The sequence below is a fragment of the Macaca mulatta genome, chromosome 9 (genome assembly GCF_049350105.2).
Source record: "Macaca mulatta isolate MMU2019108-1 chromosome 9, T2T-MMU8v2.0, whole genome shotgun sequence".
Taxonomy (NCBI): domain Eukaryota; kingdom Metazoa; phylum Chordata; class Mammalia; order Primates; family Cercopithecidae; genus Macaca; species Macaca mulatta.
Window position 1 is genome coordinate 14,752,622 of NC_133414.1, and position 19,614 is coordinate 14,772,235.

The following is a 19,614-nucleotide window of genomic DNA, read 5'->3' on the forward strand; positions in this document are numbered from 1 at the left end:
AAAAAACAAAAAAACAATTTCTTGGTGTGTCTGGGTCCACCTCTTTACATCCGGCATTAGAATCAGCAGCATTACCTTCCTGGCCAAACTTATTGGTTATCTTTTGTTAAAATGGGTCTTGGTCATAAAAACAAAAGAATTTTTAATAAAATAAAAATAAAAACAAGTCTTGATCAGAGAATGCAGCCCCCACCCTGGGCTTATGGTCATAAGCCGTGGTCAGGGACCCTTATCCTTAGTGCGTATTCCAGAAACAGGGTGTGGAATCACCCCCAGATTTAAGGGCTTAGTATTCTAATCATTACTAGAAATAAAATATACTGAGGATGCCTGCCATCCTCTGAGTCCAATGATGGAGGTTAAGGGTTCTTCTCTTTCCTCTTGGTATTCTGTCTTCTTCGTTTACATGTGACTAAAGTTACGAGTGCAGAGTTTAGAAAGTGGTATGTCATATGACCTCAAACTATCTGAATGGGAATCCTCTAAAACTGGTGTTGACCTGGCACAGGAATACCCCAGAGGAGCCTGTCTTGCTCTGAGGAGTTCAAGGAACTGATGGACCTGCCGACGTGTGGAGCCAGGAACTTAAAACAGCATTTAGCCAAAACCACGACTTCAGGTACCATCAGCTGTGCGGCTGCACGTGTGTCCCTGTGTTCCCTCAGCCGCCCAGGGCACCCCCTCAGTCTGTGGGCTTCTGTTTCAGGGATCATGGGGATCCCGAAACCTGCCATCCAGTCCATCTCGGCCTCAGCACTCTTGAAGCAACAGAAGCAGCGTATGTTGGAGATGAGGAGAAGGAAATCAGAAGAAATACAGAAGCGGTAAGAGGAGCAGATTTAACATTCCCTGTTTGGGTTATCCATCTCAGGCGTCCTCAGAACGTCTTCATCGATTTCTAGAATGTGACTTCAGGTTTCGGTTGGCTGCGTTTTAACTCTGAAAGTGTAAAATAGTTTTCCCATAACCTGAATAGCATTTAAGGCTGTGTTATTTCTTACACTGGTGACTCCCAACACCAAATGGTACAGGTTAGAGTCATTATCACCATGGAGAAGGGAAAGGGGTGACATGTATGTAAAGAGGGTTTTTGTGAAGGGGGAGAGCGTAGGTTCACCTGCTGGCTGTCATTTTCTCTCTCTCTTTTTTTGAGACAGGTTTTCACTCTGTCACCACAGCTGAAGTGCAATGCTGCAGTCTCGGCTCACTGCAACCTCCATGTCCCAGGCTCAAATGATCCTCCTGCCTTGGCCTCACAAGTAGTTGGGGCTACAGGCATGTGCCACTATGCCTGGCTAATTTTTGTGTTTTTTTCTAGAGACTGAGTTTTGCCCTTTTGCCCAGGCTGGTCTCAAACTCCTGGATGCAAGTGATTTGCCTGGCTGCCATTTCTGGGTTTTGCCACAATTCCGTTTTTTATGACGGGCAGAGCCAGTGAGTAGAGTACAGTTCTTTGGATACATGATAGAAATGAAGCACTAAAAATGGAGAGTCATTTTAGAGGCAAAAGCAAGTGGAAATGTGTTACTTGGCTTCAGCCAATAATAAAAAAAATCAAGCGGAAAAGCGTATGGTAGGTGGACAAATGAATGATTCCTGAACTCAGGTCATCTGAATACTGGTGAGAGCCGCGGTTCACAGGCACTTCATACGTACTCCATAAACACAGCGTCTGAGCCTCCGGGGGCTTCTCAGCCTTGTTTGACTAATAGTGTGCCTGGAGGTCAGAGAGCTAGTTTGTGCTAGGGCCGAGTTTTGGGCTCACACATGTGCTCTGATGCTGAACCTTTTGCCATCCCGAATCTGGGCTGCTGAAAGGCAACATCCACGAAAGGGAGTCAACGATAAGACAAGAGGAAATTCTTTGGGAAAGTAAGCGATTGGGTTTGTTCTCAGGCAGATTAGTTGGAGGTGCTGGTGGCATATCTGTAGAGCTATTCATTGTGAGCCTATAGGTGACATAAATTATATACGTGGGCATAGAAATCTGTACAGAGTTGGAGGCCTCGTGGGAAATAGAGAGTGCCCATCAGTTTGAAGCATTGCATAATGAAAATTTTCAGAGTTTTGTTGGCCAAGGAAACCTAATCTTTGCGCAGGATTTGATAGGCAGTTTGCAAACACAGCCTGGAGCTTGCAAGAGTGGGTGTGTGGGGTCGGGAAGAGAACTGCTCTGGGACGGGCTGGTTCTCATCTTGAGCCTGGCCCTTGTGAGTAATGTGATCCTAGGCCTCAGTTTCTTCATTGATCAGATGATAAGTTTGGACTGGATGATTTCTGAGGTTTGTTGTTTGTTTTTAAATATCTCTTACCAGGCTGACTCAGTGGCTCATATCTATAATCCTAGCACTTTGGGAGGCTGAGGCAGGCACATTGCCTCAGCCCAGGAGTTCAAGACCAATCTGAGCAACATGGTGAAATCCTGTCTCTACAAAAAACACAAAAATTACCTGGGTAGGGTGGTGCACACTGTGGTCCCAGATACTCAGGAGGCTGAGGTGGGAGGACCACCTGAGCCGGGGAAGCAGAGGGGCAGCGAGCCACAATCATGCCAGTTCACTCCAGTCTGGATGATAGAGCAAGACCCTGTCTCCAAAAATAAAAGTAAAATAGCTCTTAAAACTGTTTGTTGCCAGGCGTGATGGCTCATGCCTGTAATCCCAACACTTGGTAGGCTGAGGCACGAGAATCACTTGAACTCAGGAGGCAGAGGTTGCAGTGAGCCGAGATCATGCCACTGCACTCCAGCCTGGGCAACAGAGCGAGACTCTGTCTCAAAAAAAAAGAGGGGGGCTGTAAAATAATCTCTAAGTTACAGTGCTTTTCATTAATGACTTCCAAATGTCTCACGTGTATTGTCTCTTCCCAGTAGCATAAACGAAGATGCAAGGAGATGCAATGAGTTCTTACAGGCCCTAGAGCTGACGGTAGGGGTGGGAATATAGTTCACACCGCATCTTCAGCTATGTGCACTGCGGATGACATCCACTGGACAACCAATTGATAAAAACACTAATCAGTTCTAAAGTGTTAGGACAATTACAGCTTATTCAAAGAAAACTCAATGGCGGAGTTAGTAAAGCTAATATTGTTCTTATTGTGTGCAAATTTGAATTACCAGCCAAGAAGGGGACATTATTTTGCTAACAACTAGCTCCCAGCTGGTGGCCTGCCTGCCGCCTCCCAGTCCACCTTAAGTTCTAGAGTTTTTATTTTCATAAACCCTGTTTGCATATTTTGACTGTATGTTCTTTAAAGATTTCTGCAGAGCTCAAGTGAAGTCAGGAGCCCAGCTGTGCCATCCTCATCAAGACAACCCCCTGCTCAGCCTCCACGGACAGGATCCGAGTTCCCCAGGCTGGAGGGAGCCCTGGCCACAATGACGCCCAAGCTGGGGCGAGGCATCTTGGAAGGAGATGATGTCCTCTTTTATGATGAGTCACCACCACCAAGACCAAAACTGAATGCTTTAGCAGAAGCCAAAAAGGTAACTGGCATCTCTTCTCTTTAACACTTGAGTTTGCATTCTGTAGGGCAGAGCTAGAGGAAGACGGACACCTAACAGCTGTTTATTAATCATGATCAGAGTCAGTGTAATTTGAAAACATGGTAGTGTCAATATAATATTAGAAGAAAGTTAGATCTGTTATCTCAACACTTTTTCTCGTCAGGCTACAAGAGGTAACCTAGAGGAAGATGGTGTTTTATAACCAGAGGCACTGACAGTAGGAAAAAAATTCTTGGAATTGTTGAGGCGAGACTGTAAAATGGTGGTTTAAGGAATCCATTTTTTATGTTTTATTTATCCATTTATTTATTGGATGGAGTCTCATTCTATCGCCTAGGCTGGAGTGCAGTGGCACGATTTCGGCTCACTGACCTCCACCTCCTGGATTCAAGTGATTCTCCTGCCTCAGCCTTCTGAGTAGCTGGTATTACAGACGCCTATGACCACACCTGGCTAATTTTTGTGTTTTTAGTAGAGACATGGTTTCACCATGTTGGCCAGGCTGGTCTCGAACTCCTGACCTCAAAGGATCCGCTTGCCTTGACCTCCCAAAGTGGTAGGATTATAGGTGTGAGCCACCATGCCTGGCCATTTTATTTTATTTTTTTTGAGACACGGTCTCCCCCTGTCACCCAGGCTGGAGTGCAGTGGAACAATCATGGTTCACTGCAGCCTCAACCTCCCAGAATTGATTGATCCACCTGCCTCAGCCTCCCAAGTAGTAGCTGGGACTGCAGGCACATGCCACCAAGCCTTGGCTAATTTTTGTATTTTTTGTAGAGATGGGGGCCTCCCTTTGTTTCCCAGGCTGGTCTTACGCTCCTGGACTCAAGCAATCCCACCTCAGCTTCCCATAGTGCTGGGACTACAGGCATCAGGAATCCTTCTTTAAAACAAATCTTACATAAAAGTCCGGTCCCGTGACAGGTGAAAGCTGAGCTGCTGTGGCTGAAGTAGGGGTAAGGCACCCAGAGCCCCAAGTGCCTGTTTCCTGAGTCCCCTGATCAAGCTTCTCTCTTCCCTCTAGTTAGCAGCTGCAGCCACATGAAGGGCAAAGGCTAGCTGTACGCCAAAACCTTACCTATAATAACAGTAATACCTATAATAACCGTGGCACATGTCTATATTACTCCGTACCTGTGATATGTATGTGCCGTTTATTTACTATGTTTGTTTATTTATTTGTTTATTTATTTATTTATTTTTTTGAGATGGAGTCTTGCTCTGTCACCCAGGCTGGGGTGCAGTGGTGCGGTCTCGCCTTACTTGCAGCCTCCACCTCCTGGGTTCAATCAATTCTCCTGCCTCAGCCTCCTGAATAGCTGGAATTACAGGCACCCACCACCACACCACACCCAACTAATTTTTGTATTTTTAGCAGAGACAGGGTTTCACCATGTTGGCCAGGCTGCTTAACTCCTGACCTCAAATGATCCACCTGCCTCAGTCTCCCAAAGTGCTGGGATTACAGGCATGAGCCACTGCACCTGGCCAGGAATGTATTTACTATGTAAAGATTCATACTTTGCAGATATTATCTTATTTCATCCATACAGCTATGACCTTCAAAGGTAGGTCAATGCTATACCATCATTTCCTTCTCTTTTTTGTGTGTGTTTGTTTTGAGACGGTCTCACTGTGTTTCCCAGGCCGGTGTACAGTGGTGTAGTCACAGCTCACTGAAACCTCCACCTCCCCAGGCTCAGGTGATCCTCCCACCTCAGTCCCCTGAGTATCTGGAACTACAGGCATGCACTACCATGCCCAGCTAATTTTTGTATTTCTTGTAGAGGTGAAGTCTCACTATGTTGCACAGGCTGGTCTCAAGAAATCCACCTGCCTCAGCCTCCCAAAGTGCTGGGTTTACAATAAGCCACCATGCCAAGCCCCATTTCCACTTTATACATGAAAATTAAGTAGTTTTCACTGGGTTACAAGCTAGTCCATGGCAGAGCTGGATGGAATTCTTCTTAATTCTGATTCGAAAACTTCCAAAATGGTGATGTGGTTCCTTTATGGATCTGGAAACCTGCAGTCTCACTGATGTCAAACTTGTTATATTTAAATAAACTAAGACTTTATTCATCAACATATAGACCTGTCTCCCATGCTATTATATTCTAGTAATTCTGTTAATAATACTAAGTAAAATTAAGATATGTTCTGCCAATTTCTGTCAGAGAACAGCCAGAATTCACTGGTTAATAACAAAAAAGGGGTCCAGGTCTATAAGTGCCTCTGTCATCTTTCAGATCTTTACCTCTCTCTCGTCTGTTTTTTTCTAGTTAGCCGCTATCACCAAATTAAGGGCAAAAGGCCAGATTCTTACAAAAACAAACCCAAACAACATTAAGAAGAAGCAAAAGGACCCTCAGGACATCCTGGAGGTGAAGGAACGTGTAGAAAAAAACACCACGTTTTCTTCTCAAGGTACTGCAGTTTCACAGTTAACAGTGGGAAAGAGAAACTGTTTCTAAGGGAAATATGTTCTAAACCCAAACCAGCACCCAGGTGTCAAGTAATTACTTCCATTTCCTCCTGTATAGAATACCTAAATAGAATTTATACAGGTGGAACTGATTTTTTTTTTTGGGGGGGACAGAACCTTGCTCTGTTGCCAGGCTGAAGTGCAGTGGTGCAGTCTCGGCTCACTGCAGCCTCCGCCTCCTGGGTTCAAGCGATCCTCCTGCCTCAGCCTCACGAGTAGCTGGGACTATAAGCGCATGCCACCATGCCCAGCTAATGTTTTGTATTTTTAGTATTGATGGGGTTTCACCATGTTGGCCAAGATGGTCTCAATCTCTTGACCTCGTGATCCGCCCGCCTTGGCCTCCCAAAGTGCTGGGATTACGTGCGTGAGCTGGAACTGATTTTTTTATAATCACATTAAATTGGAATAAAATTGGGCACAATTTGAATACTTGGGAATAGGATTGTTCATTGGATCTTTGTACATATATATTAGCATAAAGATTTGCTTTGACAGGACTAGAATTCCTTTGTTTAAATTGCCGTATCTTTAAAACTCTGAAGTTGGCAATATCATTTTAAGGTAATTGTCAACATTATTTAACGTTGTTGTTATCTGTTATCATAGTCAGCTGCCTATTTGAAGGTAAAAAAGAGATTCTAATTTAGTGGTCAAATCTGCCACCACCCCACATTCTAGGCTTACTTAGCTTCTTGGCACACCTCTGAGAGCTTTTCCCTGCTGGGACCAGCTGAGGTAGATCAAGTTTGAAGGGCTGGTAGGCAGAGGAAGAGGGAGTGGAAGGGGGTGGAGTCGATGAGGCACACTGGCTTTGTGAAATTTCTTGGTCACTGCTGATGTTTATTCCTCGTGCCCTAGCTGAGGATGAACTGGAGCCTGCCAGGAAAAAAAGGAGAGAACAACTTGCCTACCTGGAATCTGAGGAATTTCAGAAAATCCTAAAAGCAAAATCAAAACACACAGGCATCCTGAAAGAGGTAAGAGCCCAAAAGCTCAAGGATCGTGTTGATGTCCGATGTCCTTCAAAGCCAAGGTGCTTAGCTGTAGGACCAAGAATCTGTTGTTTGTTTTGTTTTGTTTTTCTGAGATGGAGTCTCAGTCTGTGGCCCAGGCTGGAGTGCAGTGGTGCAATCTCGGCTCACTGCAACCTCTGCCTCCCAGGTTCAAGCGATTCTCCTGCCTCAGCCTCCCGAGTAGCTGGGATTACAGGCATCCGCCAAGCAGATTTTTGTATTTTTAGTAGAGGCGGAGTTTCACCATGCTGGCCAGGCTGATCTCTAACTCCTGACCTCAAGCGATCCTCCTGCCTTGGCCTCCCAAAATGCTGGAATTACAGGCGTGAGCCACCATGCCTGTGCCCAGCCAAGAATTTGTTTTTTACATAAATCTAGAGGTAGGTATATATCAGTTTGTTTGAAGAACAGGAGAATTTCTAATAGATTTTAGCTTTGTCCTTGTCTCTTTACTGAAGAATATAATTTGATTTAACATGACTTAAATAGATATCAATATTATAAAAATGTTTGCATTTGGTTATGGCTGTGAAATTATGTTTAAATGGCTCTACACTGCTGCTATTTTCTGCCTTGCAATATGCAAAGAGAGTTTTCCCATTCCAGTATTTTTATATTGGCATTTCAAATACTCTAAATCAATAGTTAACCCTGTCATGCCCAAGGACCCTTTTTAATAACAAGTATTTTGTATTGCTTCCTTATCTTGAAATAAAATTCATAGATAATATGAATTACCTATATTAGTCATTTTGAAAAATCAATAAATATCCTAATGCAAAGAAGAAAAAATGAAAATTTTATGATAAAGATACAGATTTCATTATGGATTCGTAAATGCAGGGGCAGAACTAGCTTAGGGGAAATAATAAAGTCGTCAGAGGCTTGGGCTTACCAGTATAAATGAGCCAGAAATGGAGACTCACATAGGTTTGTGTCTTGGTAAATAGCGTGGACCTATTTCTTTGACAATGTAGGATTTTTGCTTCAGGGGTTGGAGGGGTCTCTGTATGTTCTCCAATCTGGTCTTGAACTCCTGGGCTCAAGCAATTCTCATACCTCGGTCTCCTGAATAGCTAGGACTAGATAATGTACTTTCGGCGGGGAGTTGGGGAGGTTTTGTTTTTTTGAGACAAGGTCTTGTTCTGTCCCCCAGGCTGGAGTGCAGTGGCGCGATCAGAGCTCACTGCAGCCTCGAACTCCTGGGCTCAAGTGATGCTCCCGCCTTAGCCTCGCAAGTAGCTGGGGCTACAGGTACATCACCATGACTGGCTTTTTTTTTTTTTTTTTTTTTTTTGAGACAGTGTCTCACTCTGTCGCCAGGCTGGAGTGCAATGGCGTGATCTCGGCTCACTGCAACATCTTCGGCTCACTGAGTCTTCCGGGCTCAGGCGATTCTCCCGCCTTAGCCTCCCGAGTAGCTGGGACTACAGGCGCCCGCCACCACGCTTGGCTAATTTTTATATTTTTAATAGAGATGGGTTTTCACCATGTTGGCCAGGATGGCCTCAATCTCTTGACCTGGTGATCTGCCCGCCTCGGCCTCCCAAAGTGTTGGGATTACAGGCGTGAGCCACCACGCCCGGCCAACTGGCTAATTTTTTTTAATTAATTTTTTTTTTTACAGACAGGGTTTATCTATGTTGCCCAGGCTGGATGGTGTGTGTGTGTGTGTGTGTGTGTGTGTGTGTGTGTGTAAGTAAATAATCCTGAGAAACCAAAGTACCATTGTCCCTCAGTATACACAGGAGTCTAGTTTTACTGTTGGAGTAGTCGACAGAGGTTAAAACCATGCACAAATATTGTAGGGTTGTGTAGAAAGCTGTTACATTCTAGGGTTTTAATCAGGTTCCCCATCCACACAGATGTCTCATAGAGCACACAGAAGCCAGGCAGGAGGAGAAGCAATCGTTGGTTGTGTCGGTGACTGTTGCATGCATTGCAGACAGTGCAGCACCCCTGGTCCCTGCTCGCCACAGAGGTAGCAATCATTGCGATGACAAAGAAAGTACTCCCACCAATTTTCAAAATATCCCCATTCAGTATCACTACTCCGAATGATCTGCTCTTCCTTCGGTTAACACATAACTAACGAGACAATTCTGCATCATATCTTTTCACTGGACTTGAAACTCGGGAGAGATGCCAGAGCTGACTCTGCAGCCTGCAGAGTTGAGCTCCTCGCCTCTGTGGCATCCGAGGCCCCGGGCCCTCCTGCCTGTGGAGCAACGCTAACCCCATCCCTGCACCCACATTCTGCCACAAGGATCTCTGCCCTCAGGGCTGTTCGCTGATGTTCCGTGCACCCAGGAAACTCACCAGTTGGGGCCTGGAGTACATTGTGTATGTGGAGTCTGTATTAGAACTGTAGAAATAACTGCCTTTGGGCACACACTTGACATAATAATACTGTCACGTTAGAGTGTTTATTTGTATTTGGTGCTTTAAAAATCACCAAATGGGCCAGGTGCTCACGCCTGTAATCCTAGCTCTTTGGCAGGCCAAGGCAGGTGGATCACCTGAGGTCAGGAGTTTGAAACCAGCCTGGCCAACAGGGCGAAACCCCATCTCTACTGAAAATCCAAAAATTTAGCTGGGCATCGTGGCGGGCACCTGTAGTCCCCGCTACTCAGGAGGCTGGTGCAAGAGAATCACTTGAACCCAGGAGGTGGAGGTTGCAGTATGGTAGAGGTTGCACCACTGCACTCTAGCCTAGGTGACAGCGAGACTCCATCTCAAAAATAAAATAAAATAAAAGTAAAAATCACCAAATGCTTTCATGTCCCTTTGCATATTATGAGGTCATTTCTATGCATCGTCATCTTTTGCTTTGCAGCTCATCGAGGTACTGTCCAGAGCCCTCTCACACTTAGCCTGCCTCTTCGGTTCTGTTCTGTTCTGATTATGATCAGCTGAGTCATTTGAATAATCATGAAGTTACTCTTACTGCGCTGCCTGAGCACATACTGGATTTAATGCCAGGTCTTCCGTATGCCCTGTCATTCCAGGCCGAGGCTGAGCTGCAGGAGCGCTACTTTGAGCCACTGGTGAAAAAAGAACAAATGGAAGAAAAGATGAGAAACATCAGAGAAGTGAAATGCCGTGTCGTGACATGCAAGACGGTGGGTGAAGGCGGGGGCTGCAGCAACCCATGGGCCCTGTATGGTGCTTTTGTGACTCGGCAGCACATGGAGAACCTGTGCGATCTGGGGCCCTATCTCGTGATGTGTCAGTTAATGAGGCTGGAAAGCAAAGGGTGCAGGTGGCGCAGGACCAGGCTTCCTGCCTGACCTGACTGCTGTGCTCTGCAAAGGGGATTCTTCTCTCATTTGACCAGAGCCCCCATCTCTTTCCCTGGACCACTGGGTCCATGTGGTTCTGACTGCTCTTTCTCAGGTTCTGGCATATCCTCACTCAGCATTCTCAGGCCTTGGGACCATGGTTGAACCCCTTGGCCTCTCATGTTATGATCCACCACTGCTTTCCTACTCCTGGCTGAACCTGCTCTGTTGAGTCTCAAGACAGAGTGTGGATTATATCATCATCAGTGTTTGCAGAATTTTTATCATAAATCTCTTAGAAAATTCTAAGTCCTCTATTCCTCAACATTGATTAAAAATGGGAAGAAAGGATTGGGTGCGATGGCTCACACCTGGAATCGCAGCACTTTGGGAGGCCAAGGCAGGAGGATCACTTGAGGCCAGGAGTTTGAGACCAACCTGGGCAACACTGTGAGACCCCATCTCAACAAAAAATAAATTAGCCAGGTGTGGTGGTGCACACCTGTGGCTCCAGCTATTTGGGAGGCTGAGGCAGGAAGATCACTTGAGCCTAGGAATCCAAAGCTGCAGTGAGCTGTGATCACACCACTGCACCCTAGCCTGGGCAACAGAGCGAGATTCTATCTCAAAAAGAAAAAAGAGAAGAAAGAAGAAAGCTCTTGGTGAACACCATTACCATTTGTTCCCGCGATCCCTTCGTGGCACATCGGCCTACTTAATAAACCTGGAGAAGACGTGGGAGGGGCGTAGCTTACCAAGTGCACTTTTCTCTGTCTTACTCCTTTTAACAGTTTAGCTCTCCTGTGTATTTGAGGGTCAGCTCCGAATCAGCTACCACCAAAAGTAGGACTTCCTTGAGAAAGTTTCTATCTTGGAGCATAAGTAAAGATGATTCTTTTAAACATAGTTTTGAGAAGACAGGAAACACACACCCACCATTGCATTTCACCTCAGATGGCAGCTCTTACTCCGACGCAGCGGTGGACCTGCAGCGGAGCTGGTGGGTTGTCTCCCGTTGCCACCGTAACAGATGATCACAGATGAGGTGGCCTAACACAGTGCACATTTTTTGTTATTTTATTATTTATTTATTTATTTTGAGACAGTCTTACTCTGTCACCCAGCTTGGAGTGCAGTGGCACGATCTTGGCTCACTGCAACCTCTGCCTCTCATTCAAGCGATTCTCGTGTCTCAGCCTTCCGAGTTGCTGGGATTACGGGCACACACCACACTGCCCGGCTAATTTTTGTATTTTTAGTAGAGATGGGGTTTCACCGTGTTGGACAGGCTGGTCTGGAACTCCTGACCTCAGATGATCTGCCTGCCTCGGCCTCCCAAAGTGCTGGGATTACAAGCATGAGCCACCGTGCCCGGCCTCACAGTGCACATTTATTATCTCTTGTGTGGGTCGGAAGTCTGTGGGTCTTGCTGGTCTAAAATCAGGGTGTAGCCAGGGCCGGGTTTCCTGCAGACGGGGCTGCTGTAAGGGAGAATCATCTTGCCCAGCTTCTGAGTCGCTGCATCCTTGCCTGTCCTCACTTCCTCAACACAGCCAGCGTCTGCGGGTTGAGCTCTCACATTCCAACCCTGAGCACCTCTTCCACGTTTAAGGGTCCTTGTGATTCCATTGGGCCCACCCAGATCATCCAGGACAATCTCTCTATCCATTAACAACCTGAATTTCACCTGCAGCCTTGATTTCCCCTTCACCCTGGACCAGCACACACTCGGCAGTTTTGGGGAGTAGGCTGTGCATATCTTTAGGGGGCCATTGTCATGCCAGCCTTGGGCTCACCACTCTGCTCTGCACTTTCTGAGCTTGCCCAAGTCTCGAGTTATTGATCAAACTCAGTGTAATTCCCAGAAGTTACATCGCTCTCTCCCGCACATGTTTTGCTGCTTACTCACCATTTCTCATTCTCTTCGGTCCTTTTGAGGATCGAAATTAAAAGGGAATTCCTTAATCTCTCTGTCTTGGCTTTGCTGTTAATGAAATAGGGAGTAAGAATAAGCCTATATCCTTTTTATAGATCATAGAAGAAAATGGAAGAGCTGCTGATTAGTCTTTCTAAATAGATCCCAAGCCTCTGCATCCTATTTAAGCAAAGGGCCATAATGACTCTAGCACAGACTGACCGAAGCTATTTAGGGGTTTACAGTACTTTTCTTCTCCTGCCCTTGCTATTGTCATCATGGAACATGTTACACAATACCAGAAAGTTATTGTGTACTTTGTGCCTGACCAGAAATTGGGCCAAACATGAGAAACAGTGGTATCAGTGTGAGGGAGTCAGGTAATCACACGGGTCCCTGTAGCAAGAGGCGAAGGTGGCCCAGTCCCCTAGCAAGGGCCCAGGTGGTGATGAGAGACCAGGTGGTCATGGAGCAGATTGCCCTGACTGCAGCTGAGCATTTGTCCTCAAAAGCTCTTCACCGGCGGTGTGGGTTTTTTGTTGCTCTGTGCAGTGCGCCTACACCCACTTCAAGCTGCTGGAGACCTGCGTCAATGAGCAGCACGAATACCACTGGCATGACGGCGTGAAGAGGTTTTTCAAGTGTCCCTGTGGAAACAGAAGCATCTCCTTGGACAGACTCCCGAACAAGCACTGCAGGTATGAGAATCACCTGGAGCTCTTTGTCCCACGTGGAGATTTTCATCTCTTTTTCCAGAGTCTGTGATTCTGTTCCCTTGGAACATTGGATAATCATTCCATGCCTTCCTATAGCTCCAGGCTACCCTTGGGACTCAAGTTGTTAACTGAAATCCCTGGAAGGAAGGGACCCTGCCCTTTCACTGCTGTCCCCAACACCTAATGTAGTGCCTGGCCCATAGGTGGTCCTCAGAAGTGTTTGTTGAATAAATAAGTGAAGAATCATAGGGTGGGGTGGTCAACATGTATGTGTTTATTGGGGGCTAGGATGCACATAACATTTTTTTCCTCTCTCCAAAGAGTTATTTGATCATTTTATATGTCTTTAGCTTGTGAGGGCTGCTGTTCTTCAGTATCCAAGGGGCACTGGTCCCAGGACAGCACTCTCCCCGCAGGCTACGAAAATCTGTGGATGCTCAAGTCTCTGATATAAAATAGTGTCATATTTGCATATAATGTGCACATATCCTTCCATATACTTTAAATCATCTCTAGATTACTTATAATACCTAACACAGCCAGGTGCGGTGGCTCACGCCTGTAATCCCAGCACTTTGGGAGGTTGAGGTGGGCAGATCATGAGGTCAGGAGCTTGAGACTATCCTGGCTAACACGGTGAAACCCCATCTCTACTAAAAATACAAAAAAAAAAATTAGCCAGGCCTGGTGGTGGGCGCCTGTAGTCGGTGGCAGGCGCCTGTAGTCGCAGCTACTCTGGAGGCTGAGGCAGGAGAATGGCGTGAACCCGGGAGGCAGAGCTTGCAGTGAGCACAGATCCCTCCACTGCACTCCAGCCTGAGCAATAGAGCGAGACTCTGTCTCAAAAAAAAAAAAAAATTACCTAATACAATGTAAATGCTGCAAATAGTTGTTATATTTTTTTATTATTATTTTGTATTGTGCTTCATATATATGTATATTTGTTTTGTTTTTTAATTTGTATAAATTTAAGGGGCACAGGTGCAATTTTGTTACCTGGATAGTTTGTGTAGTGGTAAAGTCGGGGCTTTTAGTGTAGCCATCACCTGAAATAATGTACATTGTACCCGTTAGGTAATTTCTCCTCCCTCACCCCCTCCCACCCTTCAGTGTCTATTATTCCACCTTCTGTGTCTTTGCATACACGTTAGCTCCCATTTGTAAGTGGGTACATGCAGTATTTGACTTTCTGTTTCTGAGTTTTTTCACTTAGGATAATGTTGCCATTATCCTAAGTGAAAAATGTTGCCAACATGCTCCAGCATCCATGTTGCTGTAAAAAACATGACTTCATTCTTTGTTATGGCTGAGCAGTATTCCATGGTGTATATGTACCACATTTTCTTTATCCAGTCATCTCTTGATGGGCATTTCGGTTGATTCCATGTCTTTGCTATTGTGACTAGTGCTGCGATAAACATACGTGAGCAGAAATCAGTATACCTATTTCTTTTTCTTTGGTTAGATACCCAGTAGTGGATTGCTGGATTGAATGGTAGTCTTATTTTTAGTTCTTTGAGAAATCTTCATATGTTTTCTGTACGAGGTTGTGCTAATTTGCATTCCCACCAGTGTGAGCGCTCCCTTTTCACCACATCCACGCCAGCATTTGGTTATTTTTTGCCTTTTTAATAATAGCCATTCTGACTGGTGTAAGATGGTATCTCTGAGGATGAGTGTTTTTCCGAATACTTTTGACCCACAGATGCGGTGGTTGAACCCACAGGTGTGGAGGGCTGACTGTGTGTGTTGTAAGGGTCTTTTGTTTCTCTTTTTACTTTTTGGGACAACGTCAGATACAGAGGCAGAGCTGCCGTGTTTGACAGTCAAGGGACATCATTCGCGTAGAATATGACGGTGGCATCTCCGGAGCTGGGTTAAGAAACCCTCCCTGGTGCAGCACGCCGCCATCGCGGGTCCATCCAGTGCCCTCCCCGGCTCATTCATGTTCTCTTCTTACCCTTTCTCCCTCCATCCCATCCCTTCACACCATCCTCAACCATTCTCAGATGGTTGCTGTGATCCTCTTGTTAGTTTTCTTGTGAACGTGTACTGCTTGCTATGCAGCCATATTTATTTCGCGTACGTGGTACAGAATTATATGTCTCATTTGATTTCGTTTCTCACTCGGCTCTGTGTTTGTAGGATGCGTCTGTGTTCATCGCGTCTGCTGTTCCTAACTGATGACCGTGCCCATGGCAACACCCCTCACATTTCACCCGCGGGCACCCTATGCCCTCCCCACACGTGTCCTCTTGCCTCGGCACCTCAGTGCTTTCACCTCAGTGGGTTCTTATTCCTGTCAAGAGCTCTCACTGGGATGGTATCACTGCCTTTTTGTGTGCTTGCTTATTTTCATTTGTTGTTTACTTCCTGGAGTTCATACTTCACTCTCACTTCAGGTTCTACCGGGTCGATCCAGAGATCCTAGGGAGGGAGCCAGGAACCCGGGCCAGTTCATCACTTTACCAGGAGGTGGCTTGCCAATTTTTCACACTCTAGATTATAATTTTTTAAGTAGTTATTTATATATTGATACTTGACTTCTTTCCAAAATAGATGACTAAAAATGTCATTATAGTAAGAGCTTATGGAAAACGTTAGAAAAATCAAAAAAATTCTGTTCATTAAGTACAGGGCACAAATGGAAGGGCACAATGCCTTTCAGCCTCCAGATGGCACTGTGATTGTAAGAACCACGCTTTTTCTGGACTTTTTGTCAGTTGCTTTTTTTTTTTTTTTTAATTTTTTTCTTCTTTTTTTGAGACAGGGTCTCACTCTGTCCTGCAGGCTGGAGTGCAGTGCCATGATCATAGCCTATTGCAGCCTTGAACTCATGGACTCAAGCGATCCGCCTGCCTTTGACTCCTGAGTAGCTGGGACTACAGGTGTGCACCACCACACCCAGCTAATTTTTTTAATTTACTTTTTTTTAATAGAGACAGTGTCTCACTCTGTTGTCCAGGCTGGTTTCAAACTCCTGGACTCTGGTGGGCTCAGCTGACCAAAGTGCTGGGATTACTGGTGTGAGCCACATGCTTGGCTAGTTCTTTATCTAGAGCAGAAGTCAGCACACATTGCCTATAAAATGTCAGTGGTGAATATATTAGGCTTTGTGGGCCACACAGCTCTGCTGGTGCAGCCTGAAAGCATCCATAGATAATACACGGGCAACTGGGCATGGCTGTGTTCAAATAAAACTTTATTTATAAAAACTAGCGATGTGCTGGATTGGGGTTGTAGTTTGCTGACTCCTGACTAGAATAGTGATTTTTTTTTTTTCTCACAATTTTATCATTGATCTACTGATAGGCTACCAGAGTTCTCTCCATTGATACTGAACCAGTCTCTAGAGGTGGAAGGTGATGGTTGGGAGGCTGTAAGGGCTATGGCCACTGGCATGCCACCTTTCAGGGCAGGAATTGTGATACGGTTTGGCTGTGTCCCCACCCCAAATCTCATCTTGAATTGTAGCTCCCATAATTCCCACAAGTTGTGAGAGGGACTCAGTGGGAGGTAATTGAATCATGGGGCAGGTCTTTCCCGGGCTGTTCTCATGATAACAAATAAGTCTCATGAGATATGATGGTTTTATAAAGGAGAGTTCCCCTGCACACGCTGTCTTGCCTGCTGCCATGTAAGACATGCCTTTGCTTGTCCTTCATCTTCCACCGTGATTGTGAGGCCTCCCCAGCCACGTGGAACTGAGTCCATTAAACTTCTTTTCTTTATAAATTACCCAGTCTTGGGTATGTCTTTGTTAGCAGCGTGAGAACAGACTAATACGAGTAGACTCTAAGCTAGGTAAGGGGAAGGAGAGACAGGCAGAGCATCCGCACCCCACCCCAACCCTCTAAAATCCAAGGGAGCTGGCAGACATACTTCCTTGGCTTTATTATATGTCTTCTCTCTTTCTCTCTTTTCCCCAGAGTAAACTTCGTAGGAAATAAGTTTTCACCATAGTGTTCACATCCCTTCTCAGGGTGGAAGTCACCCACCATGTTAAAAACAAGAGCAAGAAGGGCTGGACTTGGTGGCTCATGCCTGTAATCCCAGCACTTTGGGAGGCTGAGGCAGATGGAACACTTGAGCCCAGGAGTTCAAGACCAGCCTGGGCAACATAGTGAGACTGTCCATCTCTACAGAAATTTAAAAATTAGCTGGGCATGGTAGTGCACACCTTTGGTCCCAGCTACTCAATAGGCTGAGGCAGGAGGATCACTTGATCCCTGAAGATCAAGGCTGCTGCAGTGTGCTGTGATCGTACTACTGCACTCCAGCCTGGGCCACAGAGTGAACCCTGTCTCTAAAAACAATAAAAACAAAACAACAGTCCCTGGGCCCTTTGAATAAAAAGAAAGCAAAGAGGCCGGGCACGGTGGCTCACGCCTGTAATCCCAGCACTTTGGGAGGCTGAGACGGGCAGATCACTTGTGCCCAGGAGTTTGAGGCCAGCATGGGCAACGTGGCAAAACCCCATCTCCAAAAAAAGACAAGAAAGTGAGTAAAGGCTTTTGGGTTATAAAGAGAAAGGGAGAAGGATGATCCAGACTAGAAAGACTTTTCCTTTCTTAGCTCAACCTTTCTGCTTCAAAAAAAGAGGAGGAAGGGGCCCAACATAGATTATCCTGCACCAGAGGGCCAGCTCCATAAATCTGAGTCTCATCTCAACCACCATCGGTTGTAAAAATCAAGGGTGCGTTCATTACCTGCAGCACATGGATCCCTGTGGTACCATCATTTGAAACTCCATCTCTGAAGGCTCTAGCTTTGTAAGGACCTACAGACTACTTCCCAAGTCATTGCAAGTTTAGTTTTAGTCACATTTGAGCATAACCTCAGATTTGGCATACAATACAAATGTCACTTCAAACAGCTTCTCCTTGAATGGGGGGGCCCATCTCCCCAGGTGCAGTGAGCATCGTCGTCTTTACATGTGTGAGCCTACACCACCCTGCTGAGTCAATCCGTCTTGTCTGTTTCAGTAACTGTGGCCTCTACAAATGGGAACGGGACGGAATGCTAAAGGTATGCCATTTGCCTACTAATTTTTGACTCCTTTTAGTGACCCATGCTAATAATGTTGAACCATCTCCTATTAAAATATTTTCATTTTTCTAGGAAAAGACTGGTCCAAAGATAGGAGGAGAAACTCTGTTACCAAGAGGAGAAGAACATGCCAAATTTCTGAATAGCCTTAAATAACCCGAACTTCAGACATTTTCCCACAGCCTTCCTGGCCCTCCTGACTCTGGAAAGCAAAGGATTGGCTCTGTATCGTCCATTGGTTCCTGATTGACGCCGTCAAAAACAAATGCTTGTTAAGCCCGTAAGCTTTGCCTACTTAGTTTCTGCCATTGGGTTGGTGTGACACCACATTTAACGTTGACATTTAAGTGGAAAACCAAGATATCATTGTCTTTTCTAAGCTCAGTGTAGATGATTGCATTATTTCATGCCCCAAAACTGGAAGGTAAACAGAGAGCTATGTTTCTGTATCTTTTGATTATAGAGTGTTCACTTCTTTGTCACAATAAAATTCTAGTGTTTTTACGAACACCCAGAGGCAAAAGAATTAATTTAGCTTAACTCTTACTCCAAGTAAGTTGCTTAACTTCTGGGCTTCAGTTTTCTCATCTGTAAAATCAGGAAGATTGGACTAAGTGATCCTGAAATGTATTTTTTAGCACTGGATTTCTACAAATAATAAAACTTTTTCCCATCTAGATAATTGTGATAACTGCCTTTAATATAGTCTTGATGTACAGATATTAAAAGCCAGATTTCTTCATTCCATTCTGTTATCTCTGTTTTACTCCTTGAAACTGATCAAGTCACTGAACCGCTCTGCATTTCAATTTGTATACAGAGAGAGAAAGGAGGCTGTCTGCTCTTGCGTTATTGTGGAGCCCTGTGATAGAAATATGTAAAATCTCATTTTTTTTTTTTAAATTTTTTTATTTAAGACAGGGTCTCGCTCTGTCACCCAGGCTGGAGTGCGGTAGTGCGATCACGGCTCACTGCAGCCTCGGCTTCCCTGGGCTCAAGTGATCCTCCCACCTCAGTCTCCCAAAAACTAGGAGTACAGGCGTGCGTGACTAAGCCCAGCTAATTTTTGTATTTTTTGTAGAGGTGGAGTTTTGCCATGTTGCTCAGGCTGGTCTCAAACTCCTAAGCACTAGCAATCTGCCCACCTCTGTTTCAAAAAAAAAAAAGAATGAAAGGTCAAACCTTGTGCAAATTACCACAGCAAAGGTTTCATTCAGGAGATTCTTCGGTCTGGGCAACCTGTTTTTCCAAATATCATTTGACCTAAGTGAATGTTGATACCAGCTAGAGATTGGGTAAATTGGTTGAATTATTTTATTGAAGCCTGAGTTCTAGCTAAAAGTAATTTAGGTTTCCCCTAAGATGTTATTATGTTAGGGACATAACGCTTTTGGGAGGTTGTTGTGGGAGATGGTTGATTTAGGTTTTCAAAAGCCAGAAATAAAATTTACATGCCTTAGATTTCATAAAACTTTGCTCTAATTGGGTGGAAGGTGCTGTATCTAACTCGTATTCCTCCTAAGGGTATGTCCTAATAACTGTTCTTTTAGGAGTATACTTCCGCTTTATAGAAGGTTGCTTTTCTTTTTAATTTTTTCTAACAAAGAAAAGAATAAAGTATTTATTAATAAGAACCAGAAA

The 19,614-nt window shown here is 45.1% G+C and overlaps 1 protein-coding gene across 4 annotated transcripts in view; it reads left to right on the forward strand.

Annotated features, from left to right (window-relative positions):
- Positions 1-19,614, forward strand: part of MCM10 (minichromosome maintenance 10 replication initiation factor) — a 52,601-nt gene extending 32,987 nt beyond the window's left edge. For all 4 annotated transcript variants that reach the window (XM_077945770.1, XM_077945769.1, XM_077945771.1 and 1 more), the window contains exons 12-20: positions 509-619; positions 707-824; positions 3,259-3,487; positions 5,794-5,938; positions 6,858-6,976; positions 10,021-10,134; positions 12,761-12,906; positions 17,910-17,952; positions 18,046-19,614. In XM_077945770.1, the coding sequence (XP_077801896.1) occupies positions 509-619; positions 707-824; positions 3,259-3,487; positions 5,794-5,938; positions 6,858-6,976; positions 10,021-10,134; positions 12,761-12,906; positions 17,910-17,952; positions 18,046-18,129 (1,109 nt within the window). In that variant the 3' untranslated portion in view covers positions 18,130-19,614. The remainder of the gene's footprint in view (positions 1-508; positions 620-706; positions 825-3,258; positions 3,488-5,793; positions 5,939-6,857; positions 6,977-10,020; positions 10,135-12,760; positions 12,907-17,909; positions 17,953-18,045) is intronic.